This window comes from Bos mutus, chromosome 11, assembly GCF_027580195.1.
Source record: "Bos mutus isolate GX-2022 chromosome 11, NWIPB_WYAK_1.1, whole genome shotgun sequence".
Lineage (NCBI taxonomy): Eukaryota > Metazoa > Chordata > Mammalia > Artiodactyla > Bovidae > Bos > Bos mutus.
The window spans coordinates 5,465,211-5,485,196 of NC_091627.1; the positions used below are offsets into that span (position 1 = coordinate 5,465,211).

A 19,986-nucleotide genomic window follows, 5' to 3' on the forward strand; every position below is an offset into this window, starting at 1 on the left:
CCCAAGGTATGTGGCCTCTTAGCTCCTCCACCAGGGATGAAAGCTGCAGCCCCTGGATTAGAAGGTGGAGCCTTAACCACTGGACAACCAGGGACGTCCCAAGGCGGTGATATTTAGAAAAGGTTAGGGCTTCCCTGGTGACTTAGAGGATAAAGTGTCCGCCCACAACGCGGGAGACCCGGGTTCGATCCCTGGGTAGGGAAGATCCCCTGGAGAAGGAAATGGCAACCTACTCCAGTACTCTTGCCTGGAAACTCCCATGGACGGAGGAGCCTGATAGGCTGTAGTCCATGGGGTTGTAAAGAGTCGGCCACGACTGAGCGACTTCACTTCACTTCACTTCACTTCACTTAGGGTAACCCCACGTGGGGTTTATCCCAGGTATGCAGGATGGGCTTACCATTAAGAACCAAATATTATAATTCACCATAAGAAAGTGAGAACGGCTGTTGGCTTCCATCACTGAAGTGCGTTAACCATAGGCGAGTGAGCATTCGCGTCTCTCCAGGAATGGGGTGTTCCTGAAGGAGTCACAGGCCCCTCCCTGCCCCCCATGCCCGGCTCTGCTCCTGCGGGCTCCCCCCGGCCGGCAGGATCCTTCCGGGATGGCAGGGTGGACCCTGCACCAGGTGCCCCTCCTCGGGGAGCACCCCTGGGTCACACACGACCCCACAGGGACCCCTGTCAGCCCTGTCTGATAGTTCAGGACACCAGGCTCGGAGAGGTGACTGCTGTGTCAGTGCTGGCTCTGGCCCGAGCCCCCGGTGCTGCTAACACTTTGCAGGACAGGATGTTTCTCCTGGGCAAGCTGCCCACTGCCTCTCCAGGGAGATTATCCTCCTAACTGTCTGTTAGGCACTTGGATTCTAATACCCACCCTGAGCTTAGGAGGTCTGCCGAGAGCCCTCCGTTCTTCAGAAAACCCTTCCTCATCCTAAAGACTCTAAAGGCCACCACCCACCCCTGCAGAGGCAGAGGCCCTGGGGGCCCATTGGAGGCGTGGGCCTTGCACAGCGGGAGTGTGTCCCCTGTCCAAAGCTGGAGCCAGATTCGCCCCATTGACAGGCTCCCAGGTTCCCAAGGGTGGGGGCGAGGGGCAAAGGAAGCCATCCTCACCCCTTCTGCTCAGCATCGCATGGACGCGCCCCCCAGGAGCGTCTGTGGGAGCATGCAGAATGTATTTTGAAGACCCCGGATCAGCCAGCATTCAAGAGATTGGAAGTTGAGGGTCTTCATCATAGTAGTCATGTATGGATGTGAGGGTTGGACCATAAAGAAGACTAAGCGCTGAAGAATGATGCTTTTGAATTGCAGTGTTGGAGAAGATGCTTGAGAGTCAAACCAGGCAATCTTAAAGGAAATCAACCCTGAATACTCATTGGAAGGACTGATGCTGAAGCTGAAGCTCCAATACTTGGCCACCTGATATGAAGAGTCGACTCATTGGAAAAGACCCTGATGCTGGGAAAGACTGAAGAGGAGAAGGGGACATAAGAGGATGAGATGGTTGGATGGCATCACTGGCTCAATGAACATGAGTTTGAGCAAACTCTGGGAGATAGTGGAGGACAGGGGAGGCTGGCATGCTGTAGTCTATGGGATCGCAGAGGGTCGGACACCACTGAGCCACCGAACAACAACAACGATATCATGGTGGCCGGCCGAGTCTGGCCTCCCTGAGCTCCTTTAGGGCAGAGACTAGGGGCAGAGCTCTTGCACCCCCAGCAGGTCTGGATGAAAAGGAGGCTCCAGAGAGAAGCCTTGGGAGGGTGAGCAGGGGCAGCTTGGGGCCTGCCTACAGGGGATTGGCCCTGGGGAACCGTGACCCCTGAGGGTGTGGGATCTAGAGAAGAAGGTATTCAGGCTGGAGGGTTGGGCCTAGCAGAGGGGGTGGTGCTCTGGGCCCAGGAGACCCCGCCCTTCATCATCAGCAGCTTGTCCCTTAGGTAGGCTTGGGCCACATCTCTATCCACTCCCAGCGGGGCGGCGGGGAGAGGAAGTTGTCTCTCCCCCAGAGGATCCTGCCTCTTATGGTTCAATCGTGTCTTCCTGAGATATTGCAATCCTGACTCCCAGCACCTACGGACGTGACCATGTCCGGAAAGGGCCTTTGCAGACATGATTAAGATGTAAGTTAGGATGAGGCCATTCTGAGTGGGGTGGGCCCTAGTCCAAGAGGAAGAGAAGACGGACAACAGACGAGGGCAGAACGCCCCGAAATGACAGAGGCATGGGTTGCAGTGATGTAGCCACCACCAGAAACCGGAAGAGGTCAAAGTGAAGGGTTAGTCGCTGGGTCGTGTCTGACTCTTTGCCCCCCTACAGACTGTAGCCCACCAGGCTTCTCTGTCCATGGACTTTTCCAGGCAAGAATACTGGAGTGGGTAGCCATTCCTTTCTCCAGGGGATCTTCTCGACCCAGGGATTGAACCCCGGTCTCTTGCATTGCAGGCGGATTCTTTACGGTCTGAGCCTCCACGGAAGAGGTGGGGAAGGATTCTACCCAGAGTCTCAGAGGCAACGTGGCCCTCTCGACACCTTGAGTTTGGACTCCTAACCTCCAGAACTGAGAGAGAGCACGCTATGGTTGTTTTAAGCCGCCAGTCTGTGGCTCTTCCTTAACGGCAGCCAGGACAGGAATCCACGGTTGGTTGGCACTGATGTCTCCCTCGTCCCGCCTCCCCTGTCCTGGTACCGACCACATCCTTGGGTCAGGGCTCTGGCCAGCAGGGGATAAGGGGGCGTCTTGGCCCCCAGGGGAGATCTCCCTTGGCACCACGGTGGGGGCTTCCCAAACTGATCAGAACCAGGCCCTGGGGCAGAGTGGCCAGTGCAGGGCCTGGGGATGGAGGGAACCCTAGCACAGACCTCAGGGAGAAGGGCAACTCAGCCCTAGGAGCCCACTGCTCCCTGACCACCTGACCCTGTGGCCTGACTGGGGGTAAAGGAATCGGCTCCCCTACCTTCAAGTTAACAGGGACTCTCCCACCTGGAAACTTGCATCAGAGAAGGAAAAACACCCACACAGGCGAGATGGCTGCATGTCATCTGTATTGTCATGTGAATTGCACATCCGGCACGGCTGACCTGGACACGACCTATTAGGTCACACAGAGTCTGGCCCCTGGGGGCCAAAGCGGCACTGCCGCCCAAGGCTTTTCCTGGGCAGCAGCCCGGACACCTGGTCTCCCTGGGCTCCGGGGCCCAGCACCGGGAGAGGCCAGCTCATGCCTCAGGCCCTTCTGCTCCTGGGCAGCGTCTCCCCAAATGCCCCTGGAGCAACGCGGTTCCTTGGAGGGTTCCTAGCTGTTCCGTGAGAAAAGGGTTCTGTGGTCAAATAAGTTTAGGAAACAGGGATTAAACAGGGTTTGACAAGAAGCTTTTCTGCAGGACTTGTCAGAGCCTTTATGCCAGTCCCGGCCCCCGGGGACGTCCAGCGTGTATGCAGCATTTCCCAAATTTGTTTGACCACAAGACCATTTTTCCTCCCAAGGCGTCTTGCAGGCTGGTGTCCGGTGGGGCACCCTTTGGAAAGCGCTGCCCTAAGTAAGCTGTCGGTGACTGTTAATGGTGATGGCACCTGCGTTGGGCGGTGGGCCGTGGGTATTTCATCAGGCATCGTGCTACAGTGAGGTGGGCACAGCCAGGAACTCAACGGTCGTGGTGATGAAAGGACAAGACGAGACTTGGCCCCCCGCGTGGTTCTGGCCTGGTACCCTCCAGAGCAGAAGCCCAGCAGGGCTGCCCCACGGCTGGGCCCCAGCTCGTCTACAGAGGGACTCAGAGTCTGATTAAGGGGGCAGGGGGCGCCCCGCACAGTGGGAGGGATGGGATGGTCGCTGGCGGGTCGGCCTGACGTCACCAGCCTCCAACCACGATGGGGGTGAGGGGATGAGCTGGGGCGGCCCGGTTCCCCCCTCCCTTGCCAGCCCCGTTTCCTCCGACGGGCCACCCCGCGGACGGGTGGCTCACCAGGCGGAGATGAGCATCTGGCAGGTGTTGGAGGACATCCACACCAGCTCAACCAGGCGGAACTGGAAGTAGCCGATGGCGAAGCCGGAGAGGACATCGGTGATGTGGTGGCGGCCAATCATGACCCGCGACAGCCCCACGCACAGGGCCCAGAGCACCAGCAGGACGCGCAGCGGCACGGCCAGCACCAGGTGGCTCAGGAAGAACTTGGACACCATGGCCGCGCGGCTGGCGTGCCCGGCGGGGAAGGCATATACGTCCATGGTGAGGTAGTCCAGGAGGCTGGGGCTCGACTCGAACGGGCCACGCCGCTTGATGAGCTTCTGCACGCCGGCCACCGTCATGATGTCCAGGAGCAGGGCTGCGGGTGGGAGAGAGGGGGGCCCCCAGGTCGTCAGCGCCACCCTGCCCCTCCCACCCTACCCCCTCCTCACTTGGGCCACTTGGACCTCCCAGCAAGGTTTCCACCTCGGGGCCTTCGCCTGTGGCTGTTCCCTCTCCCTGGAACACACTTCCCTGGGATATGGCGGTGGTGGTTTAGTCCCTAAGTCATGTCTGACACTTGCCACCCCATGGGCTGTAGCCCGCCAGGCTCCTCTGTCTGTGGGATTCTCCAGGCAACCATACCGGGGTGGGTTGCCATGCCCTCCTCCAGGGGATCTTCCCAACCCAGGGATCAAACCCATGTCTCCTGCATCTCCTGCATTGGCAGGTGGATTCTTTCCCATTGAGCAACTAGCGAAGCCCTCCCTGGGGTGTTTGGACAGGTAAAGGTGCTGAATGAGAGAGTGGTGAGCAGGGGTCTTGTGGGCCACTGTGGGCACCTTGGAGAATCTCATCCTGACCAAAGGGGCTCTGGACTGCTGGTTTTTCCCTAAGAACTTCAGTGAAGTCCCCTCCAGTACCAAGAACAGGGTGTCACCATACCTATCTTTTCTAAGTTGAAGTGAGATTCATGTGTACAATTGCCTCCCTGGTGGCTCGGACTTTAAAGAATCTCCTTGCATTGCAGGAGATCTGGGTTCAATTCCTGGGTTGGGAAAATCCCCTGGAGGAGGAAGTGGCAACCCACTCCAGTATTTTTGCCTGGAGAATCCCATGGACAGAAGAGCCTGGTGGGCTACTGCGAAGAGTTGGACATGACTGAGCAACTAACACTAACTATTAATACAACTAACCATCCACAATGTTGGGCAAACACCCTCCTCCATCGAGTTCCAAAGCATTTTCATCATCCAAAAGGAAACCCAGTCCCCATTAAGCCATCGGTCCCCATCCGCCCTCCCCCAGCCTCTGGCAACTCCTGAGTTGCCTTCGGCTCTGTGGACTTGCCTGTTCCCTACATTTCATACGAATGGAGTCGTACAATGTGAGACCTTTTGAGTCTGGCTTCTTTCCCGTACCATAATGTTTTTGAGGCCCATATATGTTGCAGCTGGCATCAAAACTTCCACTCCTTTTTTATGGCTGCCTATTATTCCATTGTCTGGACCTGCCACAATTTTTTTTTATCCATTCATCTGTTGGTGGCATCTGGGTGGTCTGCCCCTTTCGGCTGTGGTGAATAATGCTGCTATGAACATTTGTGGACGAGGATTGGTTGAGAACCTGTTTGCAGTTCTTTGGGGGCACATTCCTACGGGTGGAATTGCTCCATCATGCAGTGAAGTGAAAGTCACTCAATTGTATCCGACTCTTTGTGACCCCATGGACTGTACAGTCCATGGAATTCTCCAGGCCAGAGTACTGGAGTGGGTAGCCGTTCCCTTCTCCAGGGAATCTTCCCAACCTGGGGATCGAATCCAGGTCTCCTGCATTGCAGGCGGATTCTTTACCAGCTGAGCCACCAGGGAAGCCCCCCAATCGTGCAGTAACGATGTGTAACTTTCTGAGAAGCCACCAAACTGTTTCCCACGGCAGCGGAGCCCTGTTGCCCTCCCTTTACAGGGACGAGACGGAGCCCCGGAGGTTGAGCATCCTACTCTGCTCCTCTTTCTTTCTGGATGCTCCCTTTCCCCTCCCTCTGACTTCCTCTCCGTCATCCTCACCGTGCTTCCCTGATGGGCAGTGAGCAGCTCCTCGTCAGCTCTCACTCCCTCCCTCGCATCATCCCTTCGTGGAAATGGGGCCAAGCCGTGTCTGTTTTGTTCACTGGCTTCTGCCCAGCATCAGACACAGAAGGCAGGTCTCCACGTGTTAGCTGAGTCCTGGCCGGGGGCAGAGGGGTGGGCTCTTTCCCATTTGGGGAGCCTAGGGGAGACATGAATCTGTCCATTCGGCCCCCGCCAGCACCCCGCTGTGTGGCCTTGGAGAGGATGCCCTGCCTCTCTGGGCCGTTAGACGACGGCCCCAAGCCAAGGCCCCCGTTTCACCCAGGCAGCCAAGGTGGGGGCCCACAAGTGTCCCAGAGACCCAGATTTGAGCCCCAGCCTTGGAGCCTCCTGTGACCTTGGGCAAGTCACCTAACTTCTTTCACCTCTAAGACAAGATCACAACCATCTGCACCCGGAGGAGGTCTGGCGCGGTGCCTGCAGGGCAACTGCCTGTCCCGGGTTTGCTTGGGACGGAAGGGCTTGGGGGACGTAAGAGGTTCAGGGCTACAACAGGGATTCCCCGGAAGACCAGACGAGGTGGTCCCCCCAGTGCCTGGCACACAGGGGGCGCCAGTGAAAAGTGCAAGATTAGTATCAAACGACAGATCAGGGCAGCCTGGCACTGACAGCTTTCCTGGAAACTTCGCAGGAGATAACTGAAATTGTTGCCCTGCAATCGTTCTTGTTCAGAAACGGGAAAAAAAAATCGTTGGGAAAAAAATGACACAATTGATGTTCACTGTAGAAAACTTACAAAACAGGAGACAAAATAAAATTTTAAATCGCCTGTAATTCTGCCACCCAGAGATAGCCACTATCCCAGAACCTTCTCTCCACCTACAGAGTGTTGATTTAATAAAAGCTGTGACGTGCTCCACACACACCGTTCTGTAACCTGCTTTTGAAACTGGCCAGCTGCAGTGTCTGGAGTGTCCCGGGGTATTTATCCGGTGGTCCCTGGGCTGGAAGTCCAGGCACCCGGTAACACTGCGCTCCCTGGGCAGAGCAGGAATCCTCTCTCCCTGCCCTCTGCAGGGTTGCTGCTTGCAGTCTGGGCTCTTGGTTGGGGATTTGAAGCCCTGCCCTCCCTGGGGCCTGCCCCTCTCATTAGCCATAGGGCCAGCTGATATCTGCCCATCCTGGACCACCCAGGGAGGGGGCAGAAGCAGGAAGTGGTGGATGCAGAGGCTGCCGGTCCATGAGAGGGGGAGGAGTCTAACAGAGGGAGCCCACCTTGTTGCATGCCCCGCCCCCTCCGCGTGGCAACTTGTTCCCAGGAGCTCAGACCTTCCAGTATGCAGGCTGCTAACCCAGGTTGAGGCTGGGAGAATCTGGAGCCCCACACATGGAGGCCACAGTCCCAGCAGGACATAGGGGACCAAAAGGGCAGGTGGAAGTTGGAGGAAGGTGGTGGCATCTGAGCCCCGGGGACCTTGAGCCCAATGGAGCAGCGAAGGGACGAGGCCAGGCCGAGAGGAGGCAGCCAGTCCTCTCCAGTCCGGAAAGACCACTCCCCGACCTCATGACAGGCTGTCGCCACCTGGGGAGGAGGCAGTTCACAGGTAAGGGGTTAAACTTGCAGGTTTCAGAGTCACAGGTGGGGTTCCAGTCCCAGCTCCTTGGCTCAACAAGTGCCTTCACCTGTCGGAGCCTCAGTCTGCCCACCTGTAACAAGGGTTCTTGCAGGATGAGATGAGCTCCTAGTGCCTACCAAGTACTTAGAACAGCCCGGTACGTGCTGGTTGAGGGCACAACTGCTCTTGTTACTCCAAAGCCCCAGCCTGGCCTGAGCCAGGCATTCAGACCCTGGAGGCTGGGTGGTATTGAGCAGGTGCATCAGCAAAAGGACTTCCTTCTCTGAGGTCCCATCAGTGTCAAAATGATCTGGCCCAGGTTCCAAGACCCTCAGCACCTGAAGGAAGGCCACAGCATCCTGGGCTGGTGGCTTGGGGGTGGGACTGATGTGGACCAGGATGGGGTCCCTAGACAGAACCATGACACTGGCCACTAGGAAGATGTGGGGGGTGTGTGTGTGTATGTGTGTGTATTAGTCACTCAGTTGTGTCTGACTCTTTGTGAGCCCATGGACTGTAGTCTGCCAGGCTCTTCTGTCCATGGAATTCTCCAGGCAAGAATACTGGAATGGGCTGCCATTCCCTTCTCCAGGGGATCTTCCCAACCCAAGGACTGAACCCAGGTCTCCCACATTGCAGGCAGATTCTTTACCATCTAAGCCATGTGGGCCATCTATCTAATTAGTGACCAAGTTTCTCAGCTGCAAACCAGGGCTCAGCAAGTTGGCAAACTCTCGCTGGCAGGAATCTGCTTTCCCAGACAAGTGTGAACTGCAGCAGAGGTGCCCAGAGGGAGCCTCTGGGTTCCAGGAGGAAGTAGGTGGGACGGACAGCATCTGCTTCTCCATGGGCTGCCTGGGACCGGGGAGCTGGGCTCAGGGCTTCAGTCTGATGTGGAGGCTGGAGGCCAGGTGGGCTTCTGCCTCGCTGCCCGCTGCCCCCAGGCCAGGTGTCCCAGCTCTCCTCGAGGACTGTCGAGACCAATGGGCCAGGAATCGAGCTAGACTCACACCTTTCAAACTTTTTTAGCAGCAAAACATTTTTTCCCAATGTAAGACAAAGCTATGATTTTTCCAGTAGTCATGTAATCAATGGGATGTGAGAGCTGGACCATAAAGAAGGCTGAGTGCCAGAAAATTGATGCTTTCAAATTGTGGTGCTGAAGGACTCTTAAGAGTCCCTTGGATTGCAAGATCAAACCAGTCAATCCTAAAGGAAATCAACCCTGAATATTCACTGGAAGGACTGATGCTGAAGCTGAAGCTCCAATACTTTGGCCACTTGAGGCAAAGAGCCAACTCATTGGAAAGGACCCTGATGCTGGGAAAGACTGAGGGCAGGAGGAGAAGGGAGAAACAGGATGACAGGGTTGGATGGCATCACCAATTCAATGGACACGAGTTTGAGCAACTCTGGGAGATGGTGCAGGACAGGGAAGCCTGGCATGCTGCAGTCCAGGGTCGCAAAGAATCAGACATAAGTTTGAGCAAACTCTGGGAGATGGTGAAGGACAGGGAAGCCTGGCGTGCTGTAGCCCAGGGTCGCAAAGAGTCTGAGCGACTGAACAACAGAGACTCAGGATATGAACGGATAAGAGAAGTAGCCCCATGGCTGTCACTGGGGCTATTGGAAATGGGGGACCCTCCTCTGTCCCCTGAGAGGCTTCTGAGGCTGGCTGTGTGCCATGATTTGAAAACCCCACATCTGGGCCTTTGGAAATCTGCTATTTTTGGCTGGCTCTGTCCCTTGAGGCCATAATGAGGTGAAAACTGCCCCTCCACCCTGGGCTTCTCGGGTCCTTCATTCATTCACTTGACCTATAGATCTTGGGTCCCACTGCTTCCTGAGTATGTTAGGCTAGGGCCAGGCCTGGGGCTGGTGCCCCAGGCTGGCAGGGTACCAGATGACTGGGGGCAGGTGGGGTGCAGAGATGGGCAGTAAATTAGACAGGGGGCTTCTCTACAGGTGTGATGAGCCCGTGGTCTCTCCCCCTACTATTGCCTGCTGCCAGGTTTTGAGGGTTGGGTGTAGAGGAGGCTGTGGGGGGATGGCTCCCCAGCAGAGCCGATGGCCCTGGGGCCTCCCCCACAAGCTCCTCCCACTGCCCCCCCAGGCTGCCTTCCCCTCCCCCAGCACCGTGGCCAGCCCTCTTGTGACTGATTCTAACACGTCAGCACATACTCTGGCGCCCAGAAATAGAAGCAAATGGCTCCGTCACTCAAGGTTCCGTGAATTCTGCTCACATGGCAGGTCGAGGTCCCTGACCTATATTTCTTTCTGGACCGGGAGGGAGGCAGGGCGCCCCGCCTGTGGGGACAGGTCTGCTTGGCAGCAAGTTCAGGGGCCAGAACTGCAGCGCTGTGTGACCCAGGCTGGTGGCCTAACCTCCCTGGGCCTCTGCTCACCGCCATCAAGTAGGGCAGAGGCTGCGCACCTGGGCTCCAGGATCAGAGGCAGGCCTCAAGGTTGGCTGCTTGTGAATTTCATGACCTTGGCACAGCTCTCCCGCTGAGCTTCCTCCCTTCATTGATAGAATGGGGGTCATTCCAGAAGCTACTCTAAAGGCTGCCTGGTCTGCAGGGCTGGGCCTCACCAACAATCTCCACTCCCTGCCCCTCTCACCAGGCGGATGGCTCAGATGCCTAAATCCCCTTGCAGGAAGCACAACTATTACCTGCTGTGCGGATGCCTCAGAGGTGAAAAGAATCTGCCTTGGCGCTCACTTTCTCTCCCACTCTGGTGGGCAGGAGCGGGGGGTGCTGCTGGGGTGGTCCCTCCTGGTCCCTCGAGCTTGGCTGCTCCCCCTGAGATGCCCACCATGGGACTAGTTCAGCAGCAGGGCAGGCCGGGGACGGGTGGGGAAGGGGCAGCTGTGGACCCCGCAAGGAACAGACAGTACCGACATCTCTTACTGCCTGGAGCTGGGAGGAGGGGTACCCACTCCTCTGGCCTCTGCTCTCCCATTCCATTCCCTCTAGGAATCTGGGAAACAGCCCGGTTAGCGTTCTAGGATGGTGGTGGTGGTGTAAATCGGTCTAAACTTTCTGAAGGGCTTTGGATTCAGACTCAGAAGTCTCTATGGCAGGCCTCCCTTGACTCAGCCCTTCCATGGGTAGGACTGTCTCCCTGGGAAATAGTTAGGGATGTGCCCCACGATTCATGGTCAAGATGTCCACTGCAGCATCCTTCGTGATGCTGAAAACCCCAAACCAACCCGATGCCCTTGAGTCGGAGACAGATGGGCCAGACTGCGGCCAAGTCTAGACGACGGAGCGCTCTGGGGCCGCTGCGAATGATGAAGCAGATGTGTATTTATAGCCACGGAAGGACAGCTCTGGGGTTTAAGTGGAAAAGGCCAATGACCACACCGGATTTACAGTAGGATAATGCTGTTTTTGTAAAATTAAGATGTAAATGTGTCTATACGTGGTGAAAAAAGTCTGGAAGTCACCGCACTAAATGTTAACTAACTGTGATTCTCACTGGGTGGGAGGATGAGGCTCATTTTTGTTGTCTTTTTGTAATTCTGCATTAACATTTTTTTTCTGACTGTGAAGAGGCATGATCTGTGTGCGTTTTTAAAAAGTTATTTTTACAAAAGGACAAATACTGCATGATTCCACTTTCATGAGGTCCTTAGGACGGGCAGATTCATAGAGAGAGAAGATAGATTAGAGGATGCCAGGGGCTGGGGAGTTAGTGCTTAATGGGTGCAGAATTTCAGCTGGGGAAGATGAAAGAAATTCAGGATATGGGTGGTGGGCATGGTTGTACAACTTAATGCCATTGAACTGGACACTTATGGCAAATTTTATGCCTTGTGTGTTTTAGGGCGTGCGTACGCGCACACAACAGTTATTTTAAAAACCAGCGCACTGTTCTAGAAGAACACAGCTCTGGGGACGTGGGCAGTGAGCAGAGAGGTTGATGGAAGGGAAACCCTGAGAAGAGGCAGAAACACTCCAGGCATTTGGCACTGGGACCTCTGCTATGTTGGTGTGAGCAGTGTGTGTGTGTGTGTGTGTGTGTGTGTACAAACCAGGCATCTCTCCTGACCACAGTGGCCCTGTCTTCAGTCACACACCCTGCCCCAGCCCTCGGTGCCCAGGGTTGGGGGGCTGACAGGAGTGTCCCGGTCTGTCCCTAACTCCCCTGGCCGGCATGACTCTAAGCGAGTTCTAGAACTTTGCAGGTTTCCCTAATTCTCACCTGAAGAACCCAGATATTAAAGTGGCTTGATTCATCTCAGAAGACCTCCTGGGTGCAAGGAAAGCAAAACCATGGGTATAGATAGAAGTCGAAGGGCACCAGGCTTGGCTGGGGGAGTGCGGTGACACAGAAGAGGACCCCCCAGTGGCTCCCTCCCAACAAGGGGGCCCTGACCCCATCTGGGGGTGGCCAGAGGCCAACTGGAGGGACCTTTTAGCTGAGCCGCACTGAGATGATGAGACAGGAAGGGTGGAGAATGTTCTCTCTCTGTGGAGCTGAGCTGGCGTCTCTAGCCGGAGTGCTCCCGACAGTGAGGGTTTAGGATCAGTCTAAATATCCATCAACTAGGGACAGGCTATGCAAGCCTCGCAGAGGGCTTGTCACCTAAGCTGTCCCCCAGAGCAGGGCTTGGGGGCTGGAGGTGGGGGAGCTGACAGAACAGATTATTGGGGGGGGGTGAGCAGGGGCTGGGTGGGGGGAGGGGATGCTGTGAGATGCTTGTGGGGAGTTGGCGGGGGAGTGCTGCTAGGCTGAAGGAGTTGGTTCTGGTTTCTCAACCCCTCATGCTTGATGTGAAGGGATTCAGGGGGCCCAGATGGGAGGTACGTGGCCCAGCAGGCCTGAAAGGGCCGTGAGAACGAGGCCAAGCTGGGCAAAACACGGCAGGAGGTCATTTTAGAAGCAAAGAGAAACATCCAGAGGCTCATGACCCAAACCGCAGCGGTGGTTATTCCTGAGGAAGGGGCTTAAGGGAGACATTCTTTTTTTTTTTTAACTAAAATTTTTTTCTGGCCTCAAGGCATGCAGGATCTTAGTTCCCTGACCAGGTATTGAACCTTCATCCCCTGGTTTGAATTTTCCTCATCGTAAGGATATATAATGAAAAGGCGTTCAACACCACTTATCACTGCTGCTGCTGCTGCTAAGTCGCTTCAGTCCTGTCTTACTCTGTGTGGCCCTATAGACAGCAGCCCACCAGGCTCCCCCATCCCTGGGATTCTCCAGGCAAGAACACTGGAGTGGGTTGCCATTTCCTTCTCCAATGCATGAAAGTGAAAAGTGAAAGTGAAGTTGCTCAGTCATGTCTGACTCTTAGCAACCCCATGGACTGCAGCCCACCAGGCTCCTCCGTCCATGGGATTTTCCAGGCGAGAGTACTAGAGTGGGGTGCCACTGCCTTCTCCATATTTATCACTAAGGAAGCATGAGACACCACTTTTCACATCCATTAAAACAGCTATTTTTTTTTTTTTTTTAAGTGCTGGCCAAGAACACTTGTGGAGAAATTGGAGCTTTTGTGCACAGGTGGCAGGAATGTAAAACAGTTCTTCTGCTGTGGAAAACAGCCTGGGGGGTTCTTCAAAAATTAAACCTGGGGTTACCATCTGTTCCAGCAATTACATCCTGGGTGTACACCCATAAGAATCGAAAGCGTGGGCTTGTACAGATATTTGTACCCTCGTGTTCAGAGCAGCATTATTCACAATAGCCAGAAGATAGAAGCAACCCAAGGGTCCACTAACAGATGTTGGAGAAACAAAACGTGGTCCATCCACACCATGGAGCATCATTCAGCCTTAAAGAAGGAGACGCTGACATCTGCTACAGTACGGATTCACCCTGCGGACAGGGTACTTAGGGAAACAAGTCAGACACTAGACAGATGCTGTGTGGTGCCACCGACACAAGGTCCCTAGGTGAATCAGATTCATAGAAACAGAAAGTGTGGGTGCTGGGTGCTGGGGCAGGGGGAGTGGGGAGTTGGTGTTCATGGACATAGAGGTTCAGTTTGGGAAGATGGTCAGGCTCTGGAGATGATGGTGGTGGCTGCTCAACATGAATGTGCTGGAAGTTCCGGCCGTTTAGTCGCTAAGTCATCTCTGACTCTATGGACTGTAGCCCTGCTGGGCTCCTCTGTCATTGGGGTTCTCAGGGCAAGAATATTCCTTCTCCCGGGGATCTTCCCGACCCAGGGATGGAAGCCAGGTCCTCTGCGTTGGCAGGTAGGTTCTTCACCGCTGAGCCACCTCGGAAGCCTGTACTGCAAACTGGTGTACACTTAAAAATGGCTGGAACGCTAAGTTCTAGGTTATGTCTATTTTCCCACAATGAAAAATGACATAGAAAAAAAGGAATATACAATTTTCATAATCAGGGACATTTCAATTAAGATTATTTTATAGATCATGGAAGTAAGACATGGAAACCATTTCCTGCTGAGGATGGGCCCAGGGGGAAACCAGGATAGGTCTGGTGAACGGGAATGGCCCAGGTCCCCTATTACCTGCCTGCTTTGGGATCATCGAGCTGGGCATTGCAGAGAGAGGACAAAGCGGGGAATCAGGTCACGTCACAGGTGCCTGAAGCTTGGAGGGGACCTGGATCGCCCCTGGACCTGGGACTTCTTTTGACTATGGCAATAGTGATGAGGTTGCTAATGCTGATTGCGTTCCACAAGCATTAACTGGCGTGGGTATGTGCCATGTGTAATTCTTCAGGGAAGTATCCTAGCAACCCATTAGACAGATGAGGAAAATGAGGCTCAGAGAGGCCAAGTCACTTGTCCCAGTTGCCACAGCAGGGCTGGGATGTGCCCCCGGGTCTGGCCAACTCTGGAGCCAAGCCCGTGCCAGCTGCTAAGACCCCTTTTGGCTTTGAGGCTTCCAGAGTCTGTGTAACACATCACAGCCCCCGGCAAGGGAGGCGGATTTCAGGGAGCAGAAGGGAGGACTTCCTCCCGGCCCAGTTGGGACTCTCCCAGGTCCAGTGGCTGGAGTTCCATTTCCCAAGGCTCCTGAGTTTTCCCCTTTGGGGCCAAGGAGAGCCCAGGTCCCAGTGGTACTGTGGAGGCTCTGCCCCTAGGATTCTGCTGGATCCCTGGTGCTCAGAGTAGGCAGGCAGGACCAGGCTGGGCCCCTCATCCCTCTGGACCCTGCAGTGTCCACGTCCACCTGCCACCCACTGTCCCTGGTCCTTGGCCAGCTCCTCTTGAATCCCCACCACAGGCCTGATGCCCCATGTACAGATGAAGAAACTGAGGCTCAGCGATGGGACCTGACTTGACCAGAGTGAGTAAGGGTCAGAGTGAGGACCAGGACAAGTCCATTCCAACCTCAGAGCTCCAGGGTTGAAAGCCCCTGCCCCTATGCCCAGGGTCCCAAAGACTAAAGAATAGACTGACCTGTGCAGTTTTTCCCTCAAGGTTGGTCTGTCATCCCTGGGCAGAAGGCAGTGTGGGCAGCCGCTCTTGGCAGGCCAGGTCAGAGCCGTGGGATCAACCCACCTTAGTTATTTGCTGCTTTTCTGGGTCCACATCCCCACCAAGAATGCAGGTCTACAGACCACCCTGCCTGCTCTGAGCAGTTTCTCTAGGCCGGGCTCTTTTTTCCTCCGTGGTCTTGGTACCTGGATACGCCAGCAAAAGTGCTGGTAAAAGGGAGACCTCTCTGCAGGTAACTCCTCAATGTGCACTGGTCTGCCCGGCCTGCAGACCAAAAGTGAGCGGGAAGGCAAGGGGTTTGCAGCCTAGAGGACTTGTCTTGGTTCCTGGGTCTACCACTTACAGATATGTGGGGTTGGACAAATCCCTCGACTCCCCTGAGCCTCAGTTAACTCATCTGTGTAGTGGGTATATTGAAATTTACATTATACGGTCATTAAAAAGATTTTAACATCATAAAATACAAGACATCCATAGCATAGTACTTGGTATCTAAGTGGAGCTCACTAAATGATGTTTTAAAAACTGAGAGACAACTGTCCTTGTTCAAGAAGGGAGATTTCTCGAATCCTGCTCTCTGTCCTACGAAACAAACAACTTTGTGTCCATAGAATCTGGTTGCTGGTAAAAGCCAGAAGCCTCGTCCCGACCAGCCAGAGTTATGTCAGCTCCAGTACTGGCTCCATCACCAACTAGCCACATGGTTGAGGGCAAAGCATCTCTGTGTGCCTCAGTTTCTCCCTCTTTAAACAGGGAGCATAGCAGCTTCTCCCTGGGGGTTGTGGTGAGGATGATACATGATGATGTGGTTTATGAAAAACCAGGCATATAGTAAGTGCTGAATGAATCACCAGTACAGCTTCACCACTTCCAGCATCACACACGGACGAACCGTGCAGGTGGGTCTAGGGAGCGGGGTTGAGAGAGAAGCTCAAGGACACTTTCCCACGCTCGTCCTTGGACACCAGGCAACCTGACCGCACCCCCTTCCCAGTTTTCTTGAGTCACCGCTCTGTCTGAGGCTTCAACGGGCACTAGATGACAAGACCACGGTTATGCACTGCCCCCCAAAGCCCCCCGGCCTGGCACCTGGGCCACCGTGCTCTGCCCCTCCATCCCAAGCCCAGGGCTTTCCAGGTGCCCAGAAAGAGCACAGGCCAGGATGTCAGGCAGGACTTGGTGCAAATCTCAAGTTCTGAAGTCTTGGCCAGGTTGCTTTATTTACAGGAGCCTCAGTTTCCTCATCTGTGAAGTGGGAACGGTAAGAGCAGCAGCCACGTTGCGACTGCTTATTTGGGAATAACAGCAAGTAACATGGATCATTTAGGAATAAGAACAAGAAAACACTGATGTACCAGACCTGGCATCTCCTGCACGAACGTCTGCTACTTCTCCCTCCCCACATCCCACCAGCAGCACCCACCCCAGATGCTCTGAGACCCGAGCGGGAAGACTCACAGTTACTGTAACTTCCCCTGGATGGCAGTTCTCAGGGGCCCAACCCACACCCCTTCGGTACTGGGACCCCTTGTCAGTGTTGGCTTAGCCTGAGCCATGCCCCCTCGCCCCCCACTTGTGTCCCAAATGGTGGCTGTGCTGAGAAGGGCCCGGAGATTAACATGGCCCAGCTTGGAGGGTGGCAGCAGAGGGGCCCAAGCACCTCGGGGATCTGGAGGTGCCTGGAGGGTGGGCCAGATGGGGGCTGGGCATCACCTCCTGGGTAGAGGGGAGGGCCTGCCTTCCACATGGGCCCACGTGGCACCTGGCACGGGCAGTGCTCGACTGAAAGACGCCGGTGGCAAAGACTTTGCAAACAAACCAAAGCTCCCCAGGTCCTCTCCTCCATCGACTCGCCAAGGGAAGGGGCAGGTAAGCACTCCAGGAGGCCCTGAGCGGGTGGGAGCCCCAGACTGGACCCCTGCACCCACCAGGGATCCTGGGAAACTTTCAGGGTCCCTGAGCCAAGCAGGGTGGGGGGGTGGGCAGCTCCCAACTGCTGCCTGCAAGCAGCCTAGGAACTCAAGGACCTATCCATGGGATGGGAGTGACAGGGTTAGACACCCCACTCCAGAGCACCCGCCAGACTCCCAGACACATCCCTCAAGGCCTCCGGCACCCACTCCAAGTTGCTTCTGGGCAGCGATGTGCTTTGCCCAGGGCAGGGCTCTTCCTCAGAAGTTCCCGCTGGGGCTCTGCATTCTCAAGGCTCCCACTTTGCAGGGGACTATGGTCTGGACATCCTCAGCTCCCTCTTTCCCCAAGCCAGAGGCTTGCCTGTTTCTGGGGCACCCTTCCTGCTAACCTCATTAGATTGTTCCAGTCAGTTTCTGAGGGGCACCGCTGGCCCTGGCAGGGGCGGGGTGGGTCCAGCTCCCTCCACAAGGCCTGGCTGGGTGGGTGGTGGACGACGGGCGGGTGCACTCACCCAGAAGCAGGTTCATGAGCACCTCCTGGCCGGCCAGCGTGCTGCTCTTCACCAGGCAGAGGATGGTGCCCCCGATCCAGGGGATGCCGTGGCCCGTGATGCCGATGAGCTTGACCATGGAGCGGGCGCTGGCCCAGGACGCGGCCCGGCCGGCACACACCCCCAGGCGCTTGGACATGCAGATGTCAATGGCCAGCAGGGAGTTGAAGGCGATGCCCTTGAAGGAGGGGTTCAGCTGCATGCAGTCCTCCTCAGGCAACTGCTGGGACTGGCGCCGCTCGCGGGCCCCGTCCCCAGGGGCTGGGGGCTGCGTCGAGGGGCCCGAGGCCTTCCTGCCCGAGCTGCGGGGCTCCGGGGCTCCCTTGGGGGGCTGGTTCAGGGACAGGAACTCGGCTCGGTTGAGGACGTTGCTGCGGTCCCGGGCCCGGGCCCGGCTCTGGGAGGCGGGCATTGTTGACGATCTCCTGGCAAGGGCCGGTACCAGCCTGGCCGTGAGGCCCTTCTCCCCCAAAGACGCCGGAGCCGCCCCTGCTCTCTGCCTCCCTGCCGGCTCCTCAGCAGCTGTTAAATATAGAGAGCAGGCCTGCACATGGCTGTTTACCTCCGGCTGCCACCGGGCTCCTGGGGAATGTCAGTGCCAGCTGGGCAGCCAATCGAGCCCCCCAGTGCCGGCCAGCGCCAATGGAGCCACCGGGAGGCAGACGCGTCCACAGCTGGGGCCTGGCTGCCTCGGGCCTGGGCTATTTAAATCTCCCAATGGCTCGCTCTGGGCGGGGGGGGGGGGTACCTGGGGGACTCTGGGAAATGTAGTCCTCCTACAGGTCTGGCCTTGGCTGAGCCCCCAGCCAGAGGCCCAGAGGTGGGCCCCTGACTCACCCCTGCTTTGACCAGCTTCCCTCTGAGCAGCCCAGAGCCCGGGGAGCCAGGCCCACCTGCCCCACTGGCCTGGATGGCTTGGATCTGGTCCCATGGACCAGACAGCGGAGCCCAGGCCAGAGGCTTCTCCGGACACCCGATGGGGTGAATGACGTCACTGACAGCATCATTCTGGGTCTGCTGGGGGCGGGGCTGAGCCCAGCCCCTCCCCTCCGTGCCAGCATTTCATTAAGCTGGCAGGCTGGGCTTTGACATTTTTCAGTCTTGAATTTGGCTTCAGTGCACGACTGTTCAATCTGTAAGACTTGATTTCAGGGAGGGGTAATGAATTGGTTGGTAATGGATCTGCCCCTTGGAGGTGGCCTCCGCTGCCTGGAGCTTTGTGGAGGATGGGATCACTGTAGCAGCTTCGGGCAACCTGTAAATAGTTCCCAAGCTCCTGGTGCCACACGAGGTGCCTGGCACTGTAGCGAAGGGAACACACCACGTGCATCCCTGTCCCCCCGGAAAAAGTTATAGTTCAGCAGGGATTAAATGAATGACATGTGTGAATGATTGCAAGCATCACGCGGATGTGTTTCCGGGTCATACAACGGGGCTCCAGGCCTGGCCTGCGGGTCGTGGGGGGCTTTCCCCCAGAAGGAAGAGCAGGTGAGAGGCCCCGGATAGGGGAGAGCCTTCTGCTTCCTGTGAGGTCTGGGAGCCCGTGTGGTGGTACATGGACCGAGGGGGCAAGAGAGGCTGCCAACCCAGAGAGGAGCAGGCCAAGAGGGATTTGAGTTCAAGGATTCGGGGTTTGAGTTGGGCTTCCCCTGCTGCAGAAACCCAATCTGACAGCCCTTTAAGGTCTGACCGGGCCTGGACTCAAACGGAAGCCGCTGGTTTAGGGCAACCAGCAGAGTTAGAAGTGAATGCCCTGGTGTCATGATTTATTATAGCAGCCAAGGCCTTGGATGAAGACAGGTTTCCTCCCAAGCATGGAGCCCCCTCCTGTCCCTGGGAAGCCCCAGATCCACCCTGCAGCCTCCCAGGGAGCAGGTCCATAGACTCCCAAAGACAGGAAGCTGCCTGGGTGGGGTGCGTGCTCTCTGGTCGCCTGGAACCAGCCTGGGGGCTCCAGAGTCAGACAGATGGGGGATGACCTGGGGCTCTGCCACCAACTAGCTGTAGGACCTAGCAAGTCACTTGGTGTCTCTGGGCCTAGTCTTTTTTGTTTTTCCTCTTGTAACACAGAAATACTAGTGTCCACCTTCCAAGGGCTATTGTGAAGTCAAAGAGATGATGTCTCACTGACGCAAAATGCTGAGCAGGGTCCCTGCTATGTAGCGAGCCTTCAAGCTTCTGGATTAGGAACTGGTCTGTTTAACATATGAGGCAAAGACCTCTCTCCCTCTGAGTGACTCTTTCAGAAGCACCCACCTGCCCCCCGAAGTCTGGCCCCTCCTCCATACCTCGCTGGTGAGAAGCCAGACACCAGGAATCCTTAGTCTGGGGTTCCTTGTGGATTCCTGGCACTTCTCTTCCAGAATGTTCCACTCAGCCCATGCAGCCACAGAGGAGGATGTCCCAGACTGTGTCACATCCCACCTTCTTGGGTGTGGCCATGATGACCTGTGC

The 19,986-nt window shown here is 56.1% G+C and overlaps 1 protein-coding gene across 1 annotated transcript; it reads right to left on the bottom strand.

Moving 5' to 3' along the window:
• Nucleotides 1-3,034: 3,034 nt before the first annotated feature.
• PLPP7 (phospholipid phosphatase 7 (inactive)) lies at nt 3,035-18,222 on the bottom strand. The gene is made up of 2 exons (XM_005902768.2): nt 17,494-18,222; nt 3,035-4,333 (listed from the first exon to the last, which is right to left on the bottom strand). The coding sequence occupies exons 1-2, from the start codon at nt 17,942-17,944 to the stop codon at nt 3,969-3,971; spliced, it is 816 nt and encodes a 271-aa protein (XP_005902830.1). The 5' UTR covers nt 17,945-18,222; the 3' UTR covers nt 3,035-3,968.
• Between the last annotated feature and the right edge of the window lie 1,764 nt (nt 18,223-19,986).